At 42.0% G+C, this 18,345-nt stretch overlaps 1 protein-coding gene across 1 annotated transcript in view; it reads left to right on the top strand.

The window, feature by feature from the left end:
* The window catches only part of GFM1 (G elongation factor mitochondrial 1), a 53,747-nt gene that overhangs the window by 10,001 nt on the left and 25,401 nt on the right, over positions 1 to 18,345 (top strand). Inside the window, exons 6-13 of the mRNA XM_090055895.1 lie at positions 1,144 to 1,294; positions 8,442 to 8,596; positions 10,363 to 10,447; positions 13,439 to 13,576; positions 14,400 to 14,501; positions 16,000 to 16,056; positions 17,307 to 17,444; positions 18,262 to 18,344. Coding sequence (XP_089912021.1) covers positions 1,144 to 1,294; positions 8,442 to 8,596; positions 10,363 to 10,447; positions 13,439 to 13,576; positions 14,400 to 14,501; positions 16,000 to 16,056; positions 17,307 to 17,444; positions 18,262 to 18,344 — 909 coding nt within the window. The remainder of the gene's footprint in view (positions 1 to 1,143; positions 1,295 to 8,441; positions 8,597 to 10,362; positions 10,448 to 13,438; positions 13,577 to 14,399; positions 14,502 to 15,999; positions 16,057 to 17,306; positions 17,445 to 18,261; position 18,345) is intronic.

Here is an 18,345-nt window from a genome sequence, read left to right on the forward strand (position 1 = left end):
GATTATTCCCCCCTATTCAGCATTGGCAAGGCTGCAGTTTTGGGCCCCATTATGGAAAGGATGTGGACAAATTGGAGACAGTCCAGCAAAGGGCAGTAAAAATGATTGGAGGGCTGGGGCACATATCTTCTGAGAAGAGGGGTGAGGGAACTGGGCTTATTTAGTCTAGAGAAGAGGCAACTGAGAAGGCATTTAATAGCAGACTTCAACTACCTGGAGGTGGGTCAGGTTCCAAGGAGGATGAAGCTAGACTGTTCTCTCTGGTGACAGATAACAGAACAAGGAGCAATGGTCTCAAGTTGCAGCAAGGGAAGTTTAGGTTAGATATTAGGAAAATCTTTCTCACTAGGATGGTAGTAAAGTGCTGGAACAAGTTATCCAGTGAGGTTGTGTAGTCTCCATTCTTGTAGATTTTTAAGACCGAGCTAGACAAGGGGCTGGGATGATCTAGTTGGGGATGTTCCTGTTTTGAGTAGGGTGTTGGACTACATTAGACAATCTCCTAAGGTCCCTTCCAACCCTAATTTTCTATGATTCTAAGTCCTGCCATGTTGCGGCGAAGCTCCCATTGACTGCAGTGCTGTGAGCAATACCTCCTATTATCTCTTGGGAGGTTGAGAAAGGTAAGGATGTTGCTTATGAATGAAATATCAAACTTCCATAACTTAATAGGAGATGAGAGGCCTAATTTTGCTATAATGCCAGATCTTTGTGAGATGATGCTGTATGACTAGTTTTAGTGCAGTTGGTAACTTAACTGCTGAATACTGGGTGCCGCATGAAGAAAAGCGTATAACCATATTTGCATTTAGCATGAAAAGTATAGGATGTCTCTTGCTCTGTAGCCATATCTCATAATGTGCCTATTTGGTTTAAGTGTGCCAGGATAAATGTGAAGTGGAACTGAGGTGGAGGAGGTTGTTCTGCTGCACTGCCAAGCCCTGCTACGAGCTGATGTACTTCCTCACTGCTGTGGCATTGGAGATCAAAGTTGATGGACCTCAGTCACTTATTCACACTGATAGTTAATGTTTGGACTGGCTTAGAATTTTGTGGCAACCATGATGCTTAGGCGATTCAAACTTCCTTTCCTATGGTTGTCTATCAAACTAGCTACACTATTTCTGTCCTATATATTTGTAGACAGACGTTTCGATATGATGAAATCCCAGCTGAATTTAGAGCTGAGGCAGCAGACAGACGTCAGGAATTGATCGAATGTGTTGCTAACTCAGATGAACAACTTGGAGAACTGTTTTTGGAAGAAAAGATCCCTACAGTAGCTGATTTAAAGGTAATATCTGATGGTTCTTTGTCCTATAGAAATAGTTCTTACTGGCTAGAAGTGAGATGTTTCAGAGTCTCTTGCTATTATGTGGGTACTCGCTTCCCTAAAAAATACTACCTATATAGCACCCATGTGTGGTGAGGCATCCGCCGCAGCCCCCCTCTGAGCGGGGGGGGGCACCCTGGGGAAAGCGGGTGGGAAGAGGGTGCTCAGGCTCTGGCCATGTATTGTAGGGCCAGTAACAGTTTTGCACAATTACCTTCCTGAGTACCATGATTATCTCACTACCTTTTCCACGCCTATGTTTAACCCTTGGTTTCTCACTCAGCCTCTGCAAGTGTGTTATTCATGTTGGTGGGCTTTGTAAAATGGACTGGAAACTAGGCTGAGGCCACCAAAGAATCACTGATTTATAATAATTTTTTGGTCACTTTCAATCCTGAGAAGATTTGAAATGGTAACCCGGAGTTTTGTGTGTCCTAAGTTCATGCTCAGTTCAAATTGAGGGATAGTTTGTGCCATCTCTTTGTTGTGACAACTTCCCTTGACAGCAGCAAGAAAACTTTAGTGCTGGGTGGTTACAAATAGGCCAAAGATCAAAACTGCTGCAGACAACCAGCTGTTAAGTGTGATAAACAAAGCAGCAACAGGTTTTAAAGGACTGTTATGGGGAGCAGCAATCTGTAGACTCATTTCTCACAAGCACAATTGTTGAAGTTGAAGCCATCTGTCTTTGGGGATGTTGGTGGAAAGAGATTCACAAGGATGTCTGCTTGAATATTTTGGTCACCATTTGCTTTTGTGTGTGTTTTTGCTTCCAATTAGACTCTTGGAATGTGTTTTCAACATCCAAGGAAGATGCATAAATTTAAGCTTGGGTGGTTTAAGTAGGCACTTCCATTGAGCAGATTCAACGGCTTGATACACCCTAAAATTGTTGGAGCCAGTAGGTGGTTGCCATTATGTTTTCTGTTCTGTTCTCCTTCCTGCACTGCACTCATCCTGTAGGGAAGCAGCAATGCTGGGTTTGCTGTTTGTGTTCCATCTGTGAAAGAAGAGCGGTCAGTGAAAGCTAAGACTGTAGTAAGGGTTTGTCCAGAAGCTTATTTGAATCTTCTTATGAGCTGACTTTTTTGGTCTTTTAGTATTGTAACAAATGTTAGGAAGGCTGCACAAAGCATTGATTCTGCAGTCCAGCATGGACTGTAGCTTCAGGCATTCTTGTATCTAAACTGGGATGAAGTATGTTAGGGAAAGCTTTTTTTTTTTTTTTTTTTTTCCCCCTAGAGGTTGGAAGCAGCTGTGATTACCATTGACTTCGGTGATAATTCTGAGTACCTGGCATCATTAATTTCAGGCTTATTTTTATGAGGCTTGAATACAGGACTAGAACAATTCTGTTCATAAAGCATCTGCTCTGCTGGTTGCTCAAGGCAGCATTTAGTAGTGGTCGTAGGTGGAAGACTGTCCTCCAGACAGAACAAAAGTGGTGCTGGAGAAGTGCACTGTGTATTCTGCTATTGTTTGTTGTGGGGAAAGAGCAGTTCTAGGAGGAAGCTGATATTTGTAGCTTCTGCTGAGAAGTCTGGGAAGAGGGTTAGTTGCAAAAGAAATTTGTCTGTTCAGAATGGCCTTGCTTTTTCTCCCTATCTCCAGAAAGCCAATTAATTACAGCTGTTTAATAGCTGTAGCAGTGAAGAGGCAGCTTTATTTGAACTAATTTGTCCCTGAAGATGGATTTTCTTTCAGTGGCAGGCAGCCAAGTTCTTGTGGAAAATATTTTTTCATGGAACTCATGTTAGATAGTACTCGTGAAGGTCACAGTTCTAGTGGATGATGCTCATTAAGGATCAAGGGCTCAGACAGGGTTTGCTGCCCCTGAAACATATGGAAGGAGAAGTTGTTTGTTTGATGTATCCCAGCTACTCCATGGCATGAAAGTAATATTTCTATTTCTCTTACAATAATTGCTGGTGGAATTGATGGGAGACGCACTTTGACAGTGTTTTTTATTTTCTGGTAGAGTAGGAACCCTAGGCATTAACATAATTAGATTTTCAGTACCCTTGTGCATGCACACACCAACATGGACAAGATGACCCCAGAAGAAGATAGTGGAGTCTTGGGGGGTTTTTTGAGCGTGAAGTTTGGTTTTATAATCAAATTTAAAACCTTCCAGCCAGTTTTCTTCTCTGCCTTCATAACCGTTAAGTCTTTCCAGTGTTTTCCTTATGGACCAACTTGCTCTTTCAAAACTCATTCTTTGCCAATTTCAAAAGTCTTTCAATCAAGAGATTTTAAGTGTAACTTCAAAAAAGTTTCTGCACTAGTTGACATTTCTGCACTAATTAAAACAAGGCAAATAAAATGGTCGTCTAATATAGGAGGCAAAGCTGCTTTTCTGTAAGTAAAGTCAGTAATTAGGATATCTGTAAATATACTGATTGCATAGGAGCTCCTTGATTATAGCTAATGCCCCGTCCTGACTAGTGCAGGTCAACTCCAGTCCTCTTCCACAAGAGTTTGGACCCTAAGCCTAAAGATTTGAGGCTAGTATTTTCGTAAGTGACTAATGATTAATATGTGTCTATATAAGTAGTCTGTGCTTTATGAAAATCACATCTCTGTGTGAAGTCTTCAGTTGGGTACTGAAGTTACTAGTAACTTTTTAGGAAATATAGGGTGTTAAAAAAGAATGAAAGACCCAAATGGCTTTCTGTTATTCTGTTGGAAATCATTTTGTTAGATCTTTCGCTTAGAGATTTTTTTTTTTAGATGGTAGCATGTAAGGGAATATTGAAAACCAAATCCCTGAAAGGATAGGAACCTTGGATAGGGACCCTGTGAGTTATTCTCAGTGATGGTCATTAGCTATGAATACAAATGAACTTTTAAAATAACTTCCTTATCTAAAGAAGGCAGCAGTTTCTTTCTTGTGTGGTTAAGTTGATAACTGTAGAGAGCAGCATCCTCTAGTGGTTTGGGTAAAAGAGTCAAGGTCAGGAATCTTAAGTTCCATGACAGATAATCAGTGATTAATTGTTTGATTTTGGGCAAACAGTTTAAATCAGCTGTACCTCAAGATTTTTTTTTCTGTCTTTTTATAATGAGGATCCTGTTTGTTTACCTTGTAGAGCAGTCAGGTCTTGACTCTTCAGGTAAAGCAGTTTGAAAATTCAGAATGAAAGGCACTGCATAAGCACAAGGCTAACACCCTTCCCCCCCCCACCCATTCTCTCTACTTAGCCTGACAGCCTTGTGGTTGCCCAGGACAGTCAGAGAAACTCAGATGTGCCAAGGAATGGTGAACAGATTTTTCAGTAGAGCAGATTGAAATGCTTTTCATCAGAAAATGGTGATTCATTGAAACAGAAACTTTTGTGAGATAGGGAAGTTTCAGCAAATATTCTGTTTTGAAAAAAAAATTGAAAAATGTTTCCAATATACAAGGCCCTCCTGATTTTAACAGTTTTTAGAAGCTCCATTTTTTGTTTCAAAATTTGGATTTAATTTATAGTAAAAAAAAAATAAAAAAAAAAATCTTCAAACAAACAGGGTTTGAAATTCTCAAAACAATATTGTTATTCTTCATGCACACTTTTCCATATTTTAATTTTTAACCCAATTCAGAAGGGGGAAAATGTTCTATACCTCAATTTTGCAAGGTGGGAAAAGTCTTCCCCCTACTTCTCCCACTCTTCCCCCCTGCCTCTCTTCCTTAGCTCCTACCCTACCCTACAGGATCGGGAACTCCCTGACTGTGTGACTGTTATGCTGTGGATGGGCCTCTGCTCTGCCCCTGTGATAGCTGTGGCTGTGCCCTCTGGGCTCTTACAGCATGAGGCATAGTGCATGGGAGGCTCTTGCTCTTTAGACTCTTGAGGACCAGACACTTTCCTCCAGGCTGAAGAGGGTGGCACTTTAGTTGCCAAATTGTTGCTATTGCCTGGGTTTCTGTTGATAAATGTCTGTTGTGATATTGAAGCCAGCCTCTTTGGCCAGCTTGCCTACTATCTCTCAAACTAGGTAGAGCTTGAAATGCTGTCAGCAGGTGCCCTACTCATTAGGTGAGAAACTTCCAGTGTTGAGTTTCTGCAGTTGGTGACAAATGGGCTGCAAAGATATTTTGGTATTATCTCTGAGCTCCGCAAGGCTCTCACAGAAGTGCCATTTGTTGGGAGTCTTTCTGAACATTTATAGTGGATTCTCGGATGGTTTACATTTTTTTCCTGTTACTGACATAGTGTCCCTAATGTCACTAATGGGTGAGCAGCGAAAAATAAAGGTAGAAAATTCTCTTGTAATTGAAAAAAAGTAGGGTAAGGGAACAGGAGATGTGAGATCTTCTGTGTTTGGTGCAATGTGGCTTAGGTCATTTTGACCTTTCTACACATCAGTTTTCTGTCTGAAAGATTGTGCAGTTCATTTACGATGGGTAACAGATTTACAAATCGGTGCATGAAGGGACAGTAATAAATGAACATTTTAGGTTCTTGAATTGTGTCATAAAGCTTTATTTTTAAGTGGGCTTGGTATAGGAGCAGCATCAGAAGAATAGGAAACTGCCCAAAGGACCATAAAAAGGATACTGATACTGCAGACGGTCAGATCCTTGACTGATAGAAGTCCAGCATATATCAGCTGAATATTTGGATCAGAGGAGGAATTTGTGGGGAAGAGTCTATTGCAGGGGATTATTGCAAGGATAGGTGTTAAGCTAACTCTTGTTTCATATCTTCATTAATAATGAAACACAAAAATTGTTAAGTGACGCTAAATTGAGAGCAGCTAGAAATACGTTGAGGCTATGTGCGGTAATATTTAGGGATCTGAAGAAATTAATAATGTAGAATAAAAATAGGAGATAAAGAATCAACATGAATTTAATATATCTCAATGAACCGGAGGCACAAAAACCTAGACAGAAGTACTGTTGACAGAAACTGCAAGGTGATAATGGACAGCAAATGAGACATGAGAAAAGACCAATTTGTTTTTGGGTATTTAAACAGAGGCATCAAATCTTCATGGTTTCATAGTTGGTAGGGTCGGAAGGGACGTCTGACCTCCTGCCCTGGCAGGAAAGAGTACTGGGGTCAAATGACCCCGGCAAGGTGTTCATGCAGCCTCCTTTTAAAGACCCCCAGGGTAGGAGCCAGCACCACTTCTCCTGGAAGTTGGTTCCAGATCCTAGCTACCCTGACAGTGAAGTAGCACTTCTTAATGTCTAATCTGAATTTATCCTCTGCCAGCTTGTGACTGTTATTTCTTGTCACTCCTGGTAGTGCATGACAAGGTATGGTTGGCCTTCCTGACCACATCCCCATGCTGTCGGCCCATGTTTATTTTGGCATCAATAATGATTCCAAGATCCTTTTCTGCCTCTGCACTGACACGAAGGGAGTTCCCCAGCCGGTAGGTCTGCTGCTGGTTCTTCTTCCCCAGGTGCATCACCTTGCACTTGTCAGTGTTCAAACCCATCCTGTTCTCGTCCACCCACTCCTGTAACCTGCGTAGGTCTGATTGCAGCAAATTCTTTCCTTCTAGTGTGCCCACTTCTCCCCACATCTTGGTGTCATCTGTGAATTTGAACAGGGTGCTTTTTACCCCTTTGTCCAAGTCACTGATGAAGATGTTGAACAGTGCAGGCCTGAGGACCGAGCCTTGGGGGGACCCCACTGCCCACATCCCTCCAGGTCGAAAATGACCCATCCACCACCACTCTCTGGGTGCAGCCCTCCACCCAGCTAGTGACCCATTTGACTGTGTAGGTGTCAACACCACAGTCTCCTAGTTCTTTAATGAGAATGGGGTGAGAGACCGTGTTGAAGGCCTTCTTAAAGTTCAGAAAGACTGTATCCACTGCTACCCCTGTGTCTAAGGATTTGGTGACTTGGTCGTAGAAGGCCACCAGGTTGGTCTGACAGGACCTGCCTCTAATGAACCTATGCTGGTTACCCCTAAGCATAATCTCCCCTGCTGGCCCCTCGCGGATATGTGCCAGGATAATTGTCTCAAAAAGCTTACCCAGGACCAAGGTAAGGCTAACTGGCCTATAGTTTGCTGGGTCCTCCTTGCTCCCTTTTTTGAAAATGGGAACCACATTGGCCCTTTTCCAGTCCTCTAGCACAACACCAGAGCACCATGAGTGCTCGTAAAGCTGTGCCAGGGATCCTGCAATGACCCCTGCAAATTCCCTCAGCACTTGGGTGGAGATCATTAGGACCTGCTGATTTAAATACACCCAGTCCCTCCAGAAGTTCCCTAACTAGGTCCTCACTGACCCTAGGCCTGGGTGCGCCTCCCCTGGGGCCTACGGGGGGTCCCGGTGGGGTGGGGGGCGGGGTGACCCGTTCCCTGCTCAGAAAAATGGAGTAGATAGTCTATTTGTATGCAACTGCCCCTGCTGTGTTATATCCAGTACTGAGCACCTTTATCCCAACATGAAATTTAGAAGAACAGTGACAAGCATAGTTAGCTGGAGTACTTAACTTGTGAGAGAGATTAAACGAACCGAGTTGCAGTTTAGCTAATCAACAAAGAAAATTTTAAATCTACAAATAGGCAAAGAAATTAAGTATCAAATTTCAAATAGAGAAAAGCTTCATCTAGAGTAGTGTATTTGGTTTTTAGGAGAACTTGGATGGTGTTGGGAAAGTGAATGTAGAGGGAAAAATTTAAGGATAGATCTATTAGAAGTAGTCTCTCAGTGGAAGTTATGATGCAATTAAGGTTGGCTCTTGAAAAGGGATTGATTAGAATGTTAGAATATATCTAAGCTCTCCCTGTTTTGGGCACTTTTGTTGGGGCTAGTGAACTGAAAATATTTGGGATTTCTTCTTTAAACAGCTGAGGCATCAACATAGATAATGGGTTTATTGTCCATTTGAAATCTAGCCAATGTTAAGTGGGGAAAAAAGAAAACTGAGCAACTCTGAAATAGTGACACTTCATACACTGTAGCATGAACACCTCCATTTATCCCTTCAGTCTAATCCTTTCTTTTTTATGGAATGATTATTTTTTTGTTTTTTATGGAACTCACACCTTGTCCTAACAGTCTAAACTTCTTGTTGAAGGCAGTGCCTTTCATGTACATGTAAAACAGTGAAGTCACTACGGGAGCTGAAATAACACATCTATGTTTTTCTAGCTTGCAATCAGAAGAGCAACACTGAAAAAGTCTTTTTCACCTGTGCTTGTGGGAAGTGCTCTGAAAAACAAAGGAGTGCAACCACTGCTGGATGCTGTCTTAGAGTACCTCCCAAATCCATCTGAAGTCCAGAATTATGCTATCCTCAATCAGGAGTAAGTACAGAAGGAGCAAGGGTAGGAGGACACTTATATATGGAGGTAAAAAATATTTGCGTGATTAAGATTTAAATAGATATAAAATGGAGGAGGAAATGTGGGTAGCAGTATGCAGTAATAGTACGTTTCCCCAGTCACTTTAAAGAATTATGTGACTTATGTCAGGGTGCGATGACACAACGATCTGGTCCTGTGGTTATTTGTATGATAAAGTGGCGGCAGCACCTCAGGCTCTGTCTAGACTAGGAAGGGGGTCACTTTTGAAAATATGTTTAAACACCTGATTAATCGCAACAAGTCTAAGTTTAAACATGCTTTTGCAGTTTAAAAAAATAAAGTCCAGACATTCAGAGAGCCAGTTTATATCTCTCTTCATATAAAGTAGCGATTACAGTAATTCACAATACATTTGGACATATAAAATCAGATACATCTTTACATAAAAACAAATCCAAGTAATGATTAAATGATTATCTTGAGGTTTTTCTTGCTATATTTGAGCTACTCTAATACTGTAGTGATAATTACAGTGTAAAACACAAAGAGGTAGAGGTGGGACCACTAAATGTGTTTTACACTCTTTCCTTGAGCGCCAACATTTTTCAGTTGACTCCTTTCCTCCCTGTTTAACCTGCAGCCCCTCGTCACCCCCCATTTATATAAGAAAGGCTGTATTAAGTCTTCTTACATGGCCTTTCAGCATTATTTCTCAATTCTGTGAAAGGAATTGCTCCAGTGTGTTCCCCTTACCTTTACTGAATCCAAATTGCAATACTTTTTAATACTAATGATTCCAGATTTTGTAGACCATCAGGTTAGATCCCCTGGATGGTGGTATGTGGTATAATAGCCAGGCTGTTCCCTTTCTCTCTCATTTCTTGGTACTGACCACTAGATTCGGTGACCTGTGAGCAGTAAGTAAGGTTACTTTCCCTTTTTGTTCTTCTGACTGGTTCTTTGCTAATATTTACCAGAATGCTCTTCTGCTGGGTGGGCAAAAAGAAGAGAGAGTGCGTGTGTGGTGAGCGTCTCTAGCTACAGAGAAATGCTCTTTTCCGTCTTTCATATAAAGTGCTTTTGTGTAACATAACTGTAGTTCAGCAGCATTAGCTAATCTTCATAATACTTCCAAGAGGCGGTAGAATGTGCTATTTCTATTCTCTAATTTGCATGTATAAGCAAATTGCCCGCGGTCATGGAAGAATTTGACGTAAGAGCTGGAATTGGTACTCAGGAATTCCTGGTTTCATTGTACTGGGCTTAACCCCCTGTCTATCTTCTTCCTTCCCCTCCCCACCTTGCACGCACATGCACGCGCACACACTGAGGATCTGGGGTCAGGTCCTGGCTCTACTGAGTTCAATGGGAATTTTTCATTGACTACACAGGAGCCAGATTTTCAGCCTAAGAATTTAGTATTGTAGTACTTGAAATATGGCTTATTTCACACAGTGGCACTTGACTCAAATTCAAAGGAGTCTTGAGGCAGCCATTTTTGTGCAGTGAAATGTTAGAGAAAAGATGCAAAGAGCAGGTTGACATCAGTTGAACATTAGGCAATTAAACCTCTACATCTCTGATCTCTATGTTGTATGAAGTAATTTCCAGAGGGCCCGGTCTGGCAAGGAGGATTGGGTCTACTGTGAGATGCTAGCTAACTTCTAGCCTCTGCACAACTTTAGTAGGAATGTTGCTTGCAGTAAAGGGGCAACTGTTGTGCACTGCCTCATTACTTTTCTTTACATTTTTTTCCTTTAAAAAAGGGATTCTGAGAGCAAAACAAAGCTGTTGCTGAACTCAGTCAGAGACGACTCCCAGCCTTTTGTAGGCCTGGCTTTCAAGCTGGAGGTGGGTTAATTTTTTTCTCCATAATTAAGCAAGAACAGTTAAAGTACAGGGCATTTCCTGAAATAATCAATGAGCTAAGTAGGGCTTATTGGCACTGGACCATTGGTAATTAATCCCCAGGAAGTGTCCTCTGCAGGAATTGTTACTGGTTCTATGAATGAAACACATTAGACTTCTGTTTTAAAGTTTTTCAGTAAATGTGTAAAGGTTTGTGCATATGCTGGACTTGTTACTTCATCAGCACTGGCATCGTGTGGCTGAAGTAAAGATCTCCCCAGGACAGATACTGAGTACATTAACCAGCTGACTTGCTTCAGTTGTTTCTGAATGTTTTGTGCTGCTAATATCCAATTCCTGCTGGCTGGCTTAGAGAGCTGAATACAGCATGTGGAGTTAACCACAGTATTGCTATACTGTGCCTATTTTCCTTAGGCATAGAAAACAGAGTAAATCCAACCAAGGGAACTACTATAGCCAAATTTTAAAGGGTTCTGTTCTTCTTTCTTTCTGCATGGGATAGACTTTTTTCACGCAGCAGTTGCATATTACAGTATGTGGCACTGTGAGTCGAACAGCACCTGTGCTGGCTAGCAGAAGCACTTATCTCTAGCATTCAGTGTACACTGAATCCCAGGTGTTGGGTTTTAAATGAGCATGACCAAGAGAAATTACCCAGCATAAAGAACTAACCTTGCAGGTGCAGACATCGATTCTTCTCACTTGCACTGCTGTACTTTTCCAGAGATGGTAGTTAGTAGGGCTGTGCGAAATGGCACTGTTCCGTTTTGCCTTGAGTTTCGAAGGTTCAAGGGAACAGCGTTCCGTTTCATTCCCATCTAGCACAGGGGATGGGAAGTCAGCCCAGCTGGGCTGAGTTTGTTTCCCCAGTGCTGTGGTCAAAATGTTTCAACTAACCTCGTTTTGTTTCGAAGCTGTTTTGCAGCCTTTTGTTTTGTTTCAATTTTGACGTTTCCACCTTGAAATGAGTTGAAACAGTGTCAAAACAAAACGGCCAGCGAAATTGCACACAGCCCTAGTAGTTTGTAGATGAAAAACAAGAAGAAAGATGGGACAGAGAAGTAGGTGGTGATGACTATGAAGAGGATACTGATAATAGCCCAATTGTAATTCCACTCTACATTGAACTCTCATAGAAATAAACAAAGCAGTTGTCAGCTTTGATCCATTAAGAGTCCAATCAAAATGAGTCATCCCATTTATGGACACTGATTTTCATGTCAAGAGAATTCTATATCGTTCTGTTAAAAAGAATTGTGCAACCTTCTCTGAAGCCTTGGAATCCTTTAATCACCAGGAGACTTTTACTGTTTGATCTAGTCAGCAGTGACAAAATCTGCCAGTAACTTTCCTTCAGAACTTTTGTTGATATCTTCTGCTGTCTATGAATGCATCAAAACATGACTGAATTTAGAAGAGTTACAATATTTGCATTCCTTTGTATTTTTGGAAGCTTGATTTTTACTTTTTGTGTTGAAAAGTGTTATCTTTAGCCAGATACAGATGTTCAGCTTCTATTGAGGTAATTGCTTTTCTCTTAAATCAAAAATGGCTGCTCTGGAAGAAAAATAACCTGGGAGACTGAACATCTGTACATTACATAAGCTTAACTCCTCCTGGGAACCAGGAGTCATGGAGCCAGGGAGAAAGGCCCCCTGCCTTCCTGAGAAGGCAGGGTCATCCTGGTCTTGAGAAGGTGTTTCAGGTCAGTTGCTCTGCCCCTCCCATAAACCAAGAGGTGAGGGGAGCAGCAGCCACCTCTCCCTGCCTCATTCCCAAACCAGACAGTCCCAGTTTCAGGAAGAGGCAGGGGGCTTTGCCAACTTCCACTGGCTTCTCTTTGCTGCCCCTGCTGGGCAGCAGGATGGCAATTTTAAAAGTTGGTGGCCAGGGATGGGGCACCAGGAAAGCTTCTGTGTGCATGGCTCCCAGCTGCTACCATTTCTAAATTGCTGTCCCTACTGCTCAGCTGAGTAGCAGGGGGCAAGAGTAAGCTGGAGGGGCAGGGAGCTGAGTGTGCAGAGGCTTTCACCAGCCTGGCTCCCAGCCCCTCTGGCTTCCCTTTGCTGCATGAGACAACCTGCTGTGCGATGGTGGCAAGGCTTTGGAGCTTTGTCACTGCAGCAAAATGCCCGTGCTTCACCCTGCACTGCTCTGGCTCAGCCTGGGACAGCACAGGGTGAGGCAAAGGACTCCCAGGGTCCTGCTGCAGCGGCTGAGTGCTCCCTTCTGCTCCCTGCACTCCTCCGGTGCAAGGAGTGGGAGCTATTCTCCTGTGTGAGAGAGCCAGGAGGGTTCCTGTCATGGGAGAATGTACCCCCTTCCTGGCAGTCAACTGATTGACAGGATGCAGGGGCATTCTTCCAGGGGCTGGAACTGTTCCTGGCTGCCTATAGCAGCAGCTGCTTTTCAATAGTTGCCAACTGCTGCTTGATAGCCTGCCCCCTTCCCAGGTAGGGAAGTTCTCCAGCTGGTGCTGGAGGAACATTTGTACAGTTCACTTCTCAGCTGTTTTTCTACTGTAAGAAATTTCTTCTGGTAGAAATGTATGTCTGTACACAGCCTTTGTTCCATGTCTGGTATGAACTAAAGCAGTACATTTTATCTCAGTGGTTTATTGCAAACCTACTGAAGAAAATGTTAGTGTACAAAGTGACAATTTGGTGGCATCTTTAGATGGAGACTAGTGATTCAACCTTCTGTTTGTATGTCTTATATGGCAAAGCTGAGGGCTGGTGAATTATGGAGCTGTGGAGATAAAGAAACTTGTTAGGAGATACTAAATTCCAACTTAAGAGTTGAGGGAAGGATTGAGACTATTTAGCAATTGGATGTAGGAGTTCAAACTGTTGAACCCAAATTAAAAATCCTTTAACATGGCCAGTACAGAGCATGCATAAAAAGGTGGAGCTTTTGACTCTTGTAACCTTTATGTTTCTTTTTAACACATTTTAACTTGTGTGCCATTTTCAGGCTGGCCAATTTGGGCAGCTGACGTATATTCGAGTTTATCAGGGGATGCTGAAGAAATCTCAATACATTTATAATACCAGGACAGGAAGGAGGGTGCGCCTGCAAAGACTGGTTCGTATGCATGCAGACATGCTGGAGGTGAGTGTGGAAATTGGAGCCAGGACAAACTTTGGATGGCGTTATCCTTTTTTGAGGCATGGTTTGAAAAGTGAGATGCTACTTTCCTATCATATTAGTTGGAGATGGTAGAGATTATCTGCTCTCACTTGGCCCTGTTACTGTATTGTGGGCTTCACAAGTATAACGGGATACTGAAGTGTTCTTTTTATATTATTTTTTCCATTGAACCAGAAAGATTCTCCACACACATTTGGTGCCAAATCCTGTAACAGGGTTTGTTGGCTTTGGGCTAAAGGCAGCCAGGTGTGACTTTTCCCTATGGATTCTACTTGCATCTGCTTTATGAAGGCTGTCTTCCTTCTTCTGACAATAAACATCTTGAATGAAGTTTTAGAGTTATTAAAACTATAAAATGTCTCCCAAAATGCTACAAATATTGTCCCTGCTAGAAAAGATGTCACTGTAGGAGCCAACTGGATTTCCTTCTCGAATTCTTGTCATTTTAACTCCATGACTGGGTCAAGACTGCATGAAAGTTAGAAAGTGATACTGGCACTGTTTCTCTTTGGCAAGCTATTATTGCAGTTGAAACCCCCTTTCATGCTTCTACATTGAAATCTTAGTGAAAAAAAATCATATTTGCCTATGTACAACACATTTCAATCAAAGCTGGAATCTTCTAAGGAGTTGAAAAGAGTTGGGCATTCAACTTCCTTAAGCTCAGGTTTTATCATAGTTCTTTCTGTTTGAAACTGGATGTAGTTGTCTGTGCACATTAAATACAGTCTCTTGTTTCCTTTCAGTACCATGCAAAAAGCTAAACTTGCTGTTTTTTCTTTAGGATGTAAATGAAGTTTATGCAGGAGACATATGTGCATTGTTTGGAATTGATTGTGCAAGTGGGGATACATTCTGTGATAAATCTAATAATCAAATTTCCATGGTAAGTATAACTTTTTCAAACACCTGATTCATTGCACATTGTAGGTTTATCAGGATTTTATTCTTAATCCTTTTTTTAGTTTAAAAGCTCAGTTTATTTAGGTAAGTGACATACAGTTAGAAATTACTTGAGGAAACATGATATTGGTTTAGAATCATAAAATCATGGGAAATTAGGGATGAAAGGGACATTTAGAGATAATCTAGTCCCACCTTCTGCTCAAAGCAGGACCATCTGCAATTAGATTATCTCAGCCAGTGCATTGTCTAGCTGGGTCTTTAAAATCTCCAAGAATGGAGGCTCCACAACCTCTCTGAGTTGTGTCCTACTGCTTTACTACCCTCCTAGTGAGAGAGTTTTTCCCAATATCTAACCTAACCTTCCCTTGCTGCAACTTGAGACTATTGCCCCTTGCTTTGTCATCTGCCATCACAGAGAACAGTTTGACTGCATCCTCTTTGGAACCTCCCTTTAGGTAGTTGAAAGCTGCTATCAAATCTCCTCTGTCTTCTCCCTTCCAGACTAAATAAGCCCAGTTCCCTCAATCTTTTCTCATAAGTTATATCCCCCAGCCCCCTCACCATTTTTGTTGCCCTCCGCTGGATTCTCTCCAATTTGTCCATATTCTTTCTGTAGTGGGGTCCCCAAAACTAGAAAAAATTGTCAAAGCCATTTCCAGCTGGGAAGCTCAGGCCCACATGACAGGGCCTGAATTTGTAATCTTCTGGTTCCTAGCACACTACACAAGTCTTTTGGCCACAGAACCTGAAAAATGCTCAACTCAGCAAGGGCCACTCATTCAGACTGAAGATCAGGTGCCCACACCCAGACTTTCAACTCAACCTTTCAGCTGGCTGCTTAACACCGAGGCCCCTTAGCCACTGAACAAGCCTAAAACTTTTCTCAAGCCTACAAGGGCTGCCATTTTTAGGTGGGAAGTTCGGGGCCTCACACGCAGGCCTGAACTTGCAGCTTGATGGTCCCCAGCTTGCCACACAAGCCCCTGGGCCACAGAACCCAGGTCACTTTATACTATAACAAATAAAAAAACATTGGGGTGCGTGTAGATAGATAAACAGTGTATTACACAGAGTAACTAACACACTTAACACCAAATATTTTCAGCTCTAAGGGACATGATTATTATTTCTTTAAGCATAAAAGGTTAATACAGAGAGGGTATGTAAGCCCACACTCCAAATAGCATTTGGGTAGAAAAACCACTTTGTATTTATACATGTAACAGTGTTAGGAACATGAATGAAGACCCAAGCAACAGTACTAGAACTGTATATTCTGTAATTACCTTGTGTATTAGGTCAAGGTCCTAGTATAATCTCGAGATGAATTACATAATTTTGCAGTCTTACTGTACTTGATATAAGGCTGAACTAAGCCACACCATGAAAACTATGCTGTGGGAATCCATAGTTTCTGAACCCAAAATTTCAGTTCTACTGCAGGTTTGTTATTTGATGACTCTTTATAATCGTTACAGGAATCAATTCATATCCCTGATTCTGTCATTTCTGTAGCCATGAAGCCTTCCGACAAGGTAGGATAAGTATAAACAAGCATATAGAAAACTTTCTTGTCCAAGTTACCTTCCCTTCCTTTTAGCCGTTTACTTGAGGGAAACGCTTTGTATTTGTCTAATCTGGAAAAATGAATAGTGTGAAAGTGTGTTAATTTACATGTTTGCTTATGCATATGTATAAAAGTGCTAGCTTGCAGTGACTAACCATAGGGGTTTCTGTAAATTAAGAAGACTGTCCCTGTTGGCATAGCTTTAAGCAGCTAAATCATGATAAAAGTTCTCTGAGTTGAAAAACAGCTGACTTCAGTCTTCTTTCTTGATCTCAGTTATGACATTTTCCTGGTACGAAAGGCATTTTTTATTGTATTGTTCAGACTGTTCACCTTATCTTTTGGGGAGGAAGTCCTATTATAAATAGAACTGAGTAAATATGGTAGTCTAAGATAAGGGCTCTCCCTATTTAATTTTGCGGGGAAGCCCCTTGTCTTAGAATTGTATGAGATGGGGATGGGAGGCAGGCAGCTGCTGTGACTCAAACTCCAGCGCCAAGGTGGGTTAGGACCATAGCTGCCACTGCTGCCTGTCCCCCACCCCCACTAATTCTGCACCCTACGATTCCCCCTTCCTCCCATGCAGCCTCTGCCCCCCCCCCTTGGTTGTACCAGCAAGCTTTATCTATGCTGCAGCCTCACTTATTGAGCATGGCCCCAGCCCAGCCTGTAGCAGTGGCGTGCAACCCACATGGCTGCTGCAGGGGCTGGTGTAGACGCTTCTGGGGCTGGCCTGGGCCCCGTGCTCAGTGCCCCAGGCCAGAATGAGGTCAGAGTCTGCCAGAATGGAGCACAGGTAAGGAGGGAGTGGGGGTGGGGGCAGAGAGGCTTGAGGGGGGAGCAGCTGAGGGGGGCCAGGTAGGGAACAGAGGTGGCAAGGGGCAAACAAGCAGAAAGCAAGGTGCTTGACCTCCCCACCTGCCCTTCCCCACTGTCTGCCCCCCCCTGCAGCAATGTGGGGGGTGGGGAACAAATTAAAGATGTCCCTCTAATAAACCAACTATACATGGAAAATTATAACAAATTTAAAATTTTCCATGTATAGAATCTGATTATTAGGGGGGTCATCTTAGATTCAAATAAACACAGTAATCTGTTTGGGGAAGCAACTCTGGACTTCGTTGCAAGGAAACCGTTCTACCTATCTTGTTACTTGCTGCCTGTTGAATGTTAGGCAACAAAAACTGATATTTTTTACATGTGTTTGGATTATTTTAGAATGACTTGGATAAATTTTCAAAAGGACTGAACCGGTTTACAAGAGAGGATCCTACCTTCAGAGTCTACTTTGATGATGAGAACAAGGAAACCATTGTTTCTGGAATGGGAGAACTACACTTGGAAATCTATGCTCAGGTGATTATTAAAGCTGAATCTGAGAGCTGGACTATGGGTTGGGGAAAGTTTTCCTCGTAACTTTGCCTTTAGGATACTGGTTGTGTTGCTATTTGCTATACACTTTTAAAGACAGCTGACTTAATCATGTAAAAGGGTTAAATGATTCCAATATATGGGCCCCAGTTTGGCGGCTGGATACCTGGGGGTCATATGCAGCTAAGAGGGATTTTCAGAGACACAGAATTCCACACTTTGCCGATCTAGTGCAGGCATGGGACCACTGGTTTTAAGTGTGTAGAAATCTATACGCTATAAGTTGCTAAAAGTATCTGTATAAATAATTTTGGCTGCTAATGATGGTTACTAAAGAACAATTACATCTAGAGATCTGTATGTTTTTTAATGTTTCTAGGATTCTTTTCTTTCTACTACTTTCTTTCGTCTTTCTTTTCAATCTACTTAAATTTCTATCTTTAAAAAAAAAACAACTTGTGGTGGGGAGGGGAAACCCCCAGTAGATCATAATAAATACGTTCCCTCTATCCATACTGCCTCTTTTCTGGGTTTCCCACAGTACTGGGGGGAAAAATCAAGAAGGGTAGAGGAAAATGTATTGTAAAAAACTAACTGAAAGGAAGGTTTGTTTGGGAGTGAAGGGAGGGCAACAACTTAAGCGTATTCTGATTGATTGATTGTTAAATATAACACTTGACACTTATGACAGTCTTTCAAACTATTTTAATAACCATGATTAAATTTAATATTTAACTTCTCAGTAATAAAGATATTGCCTATACAAAGAAATGGTTCTAATTATTTTTTACTGTTTCTGCAGCGAATGGAAAGAGAATATGATTGTCCTTGTACCACGGGAAAACCAAAAGTTGCCTTTAGAGAGAGCATTGCAGCACCTGTACCG

The sequence above is a fragment of the Crocodylus siamensis genome, chromosome 6 (genome assembly GCF_052110815.1).
Source record: "Crocodylus siamensis isolate JL-2025a chromosome 6, ASM5211081v1, whole genome shotgun sequence".
Classification (NCBI taxonomy): domain Eukaryota; kingdom Metazoa; phylum Chordata; order Crocodylia; family Crocodylidae; genus Crocodylus; species Crocodylus siamensis.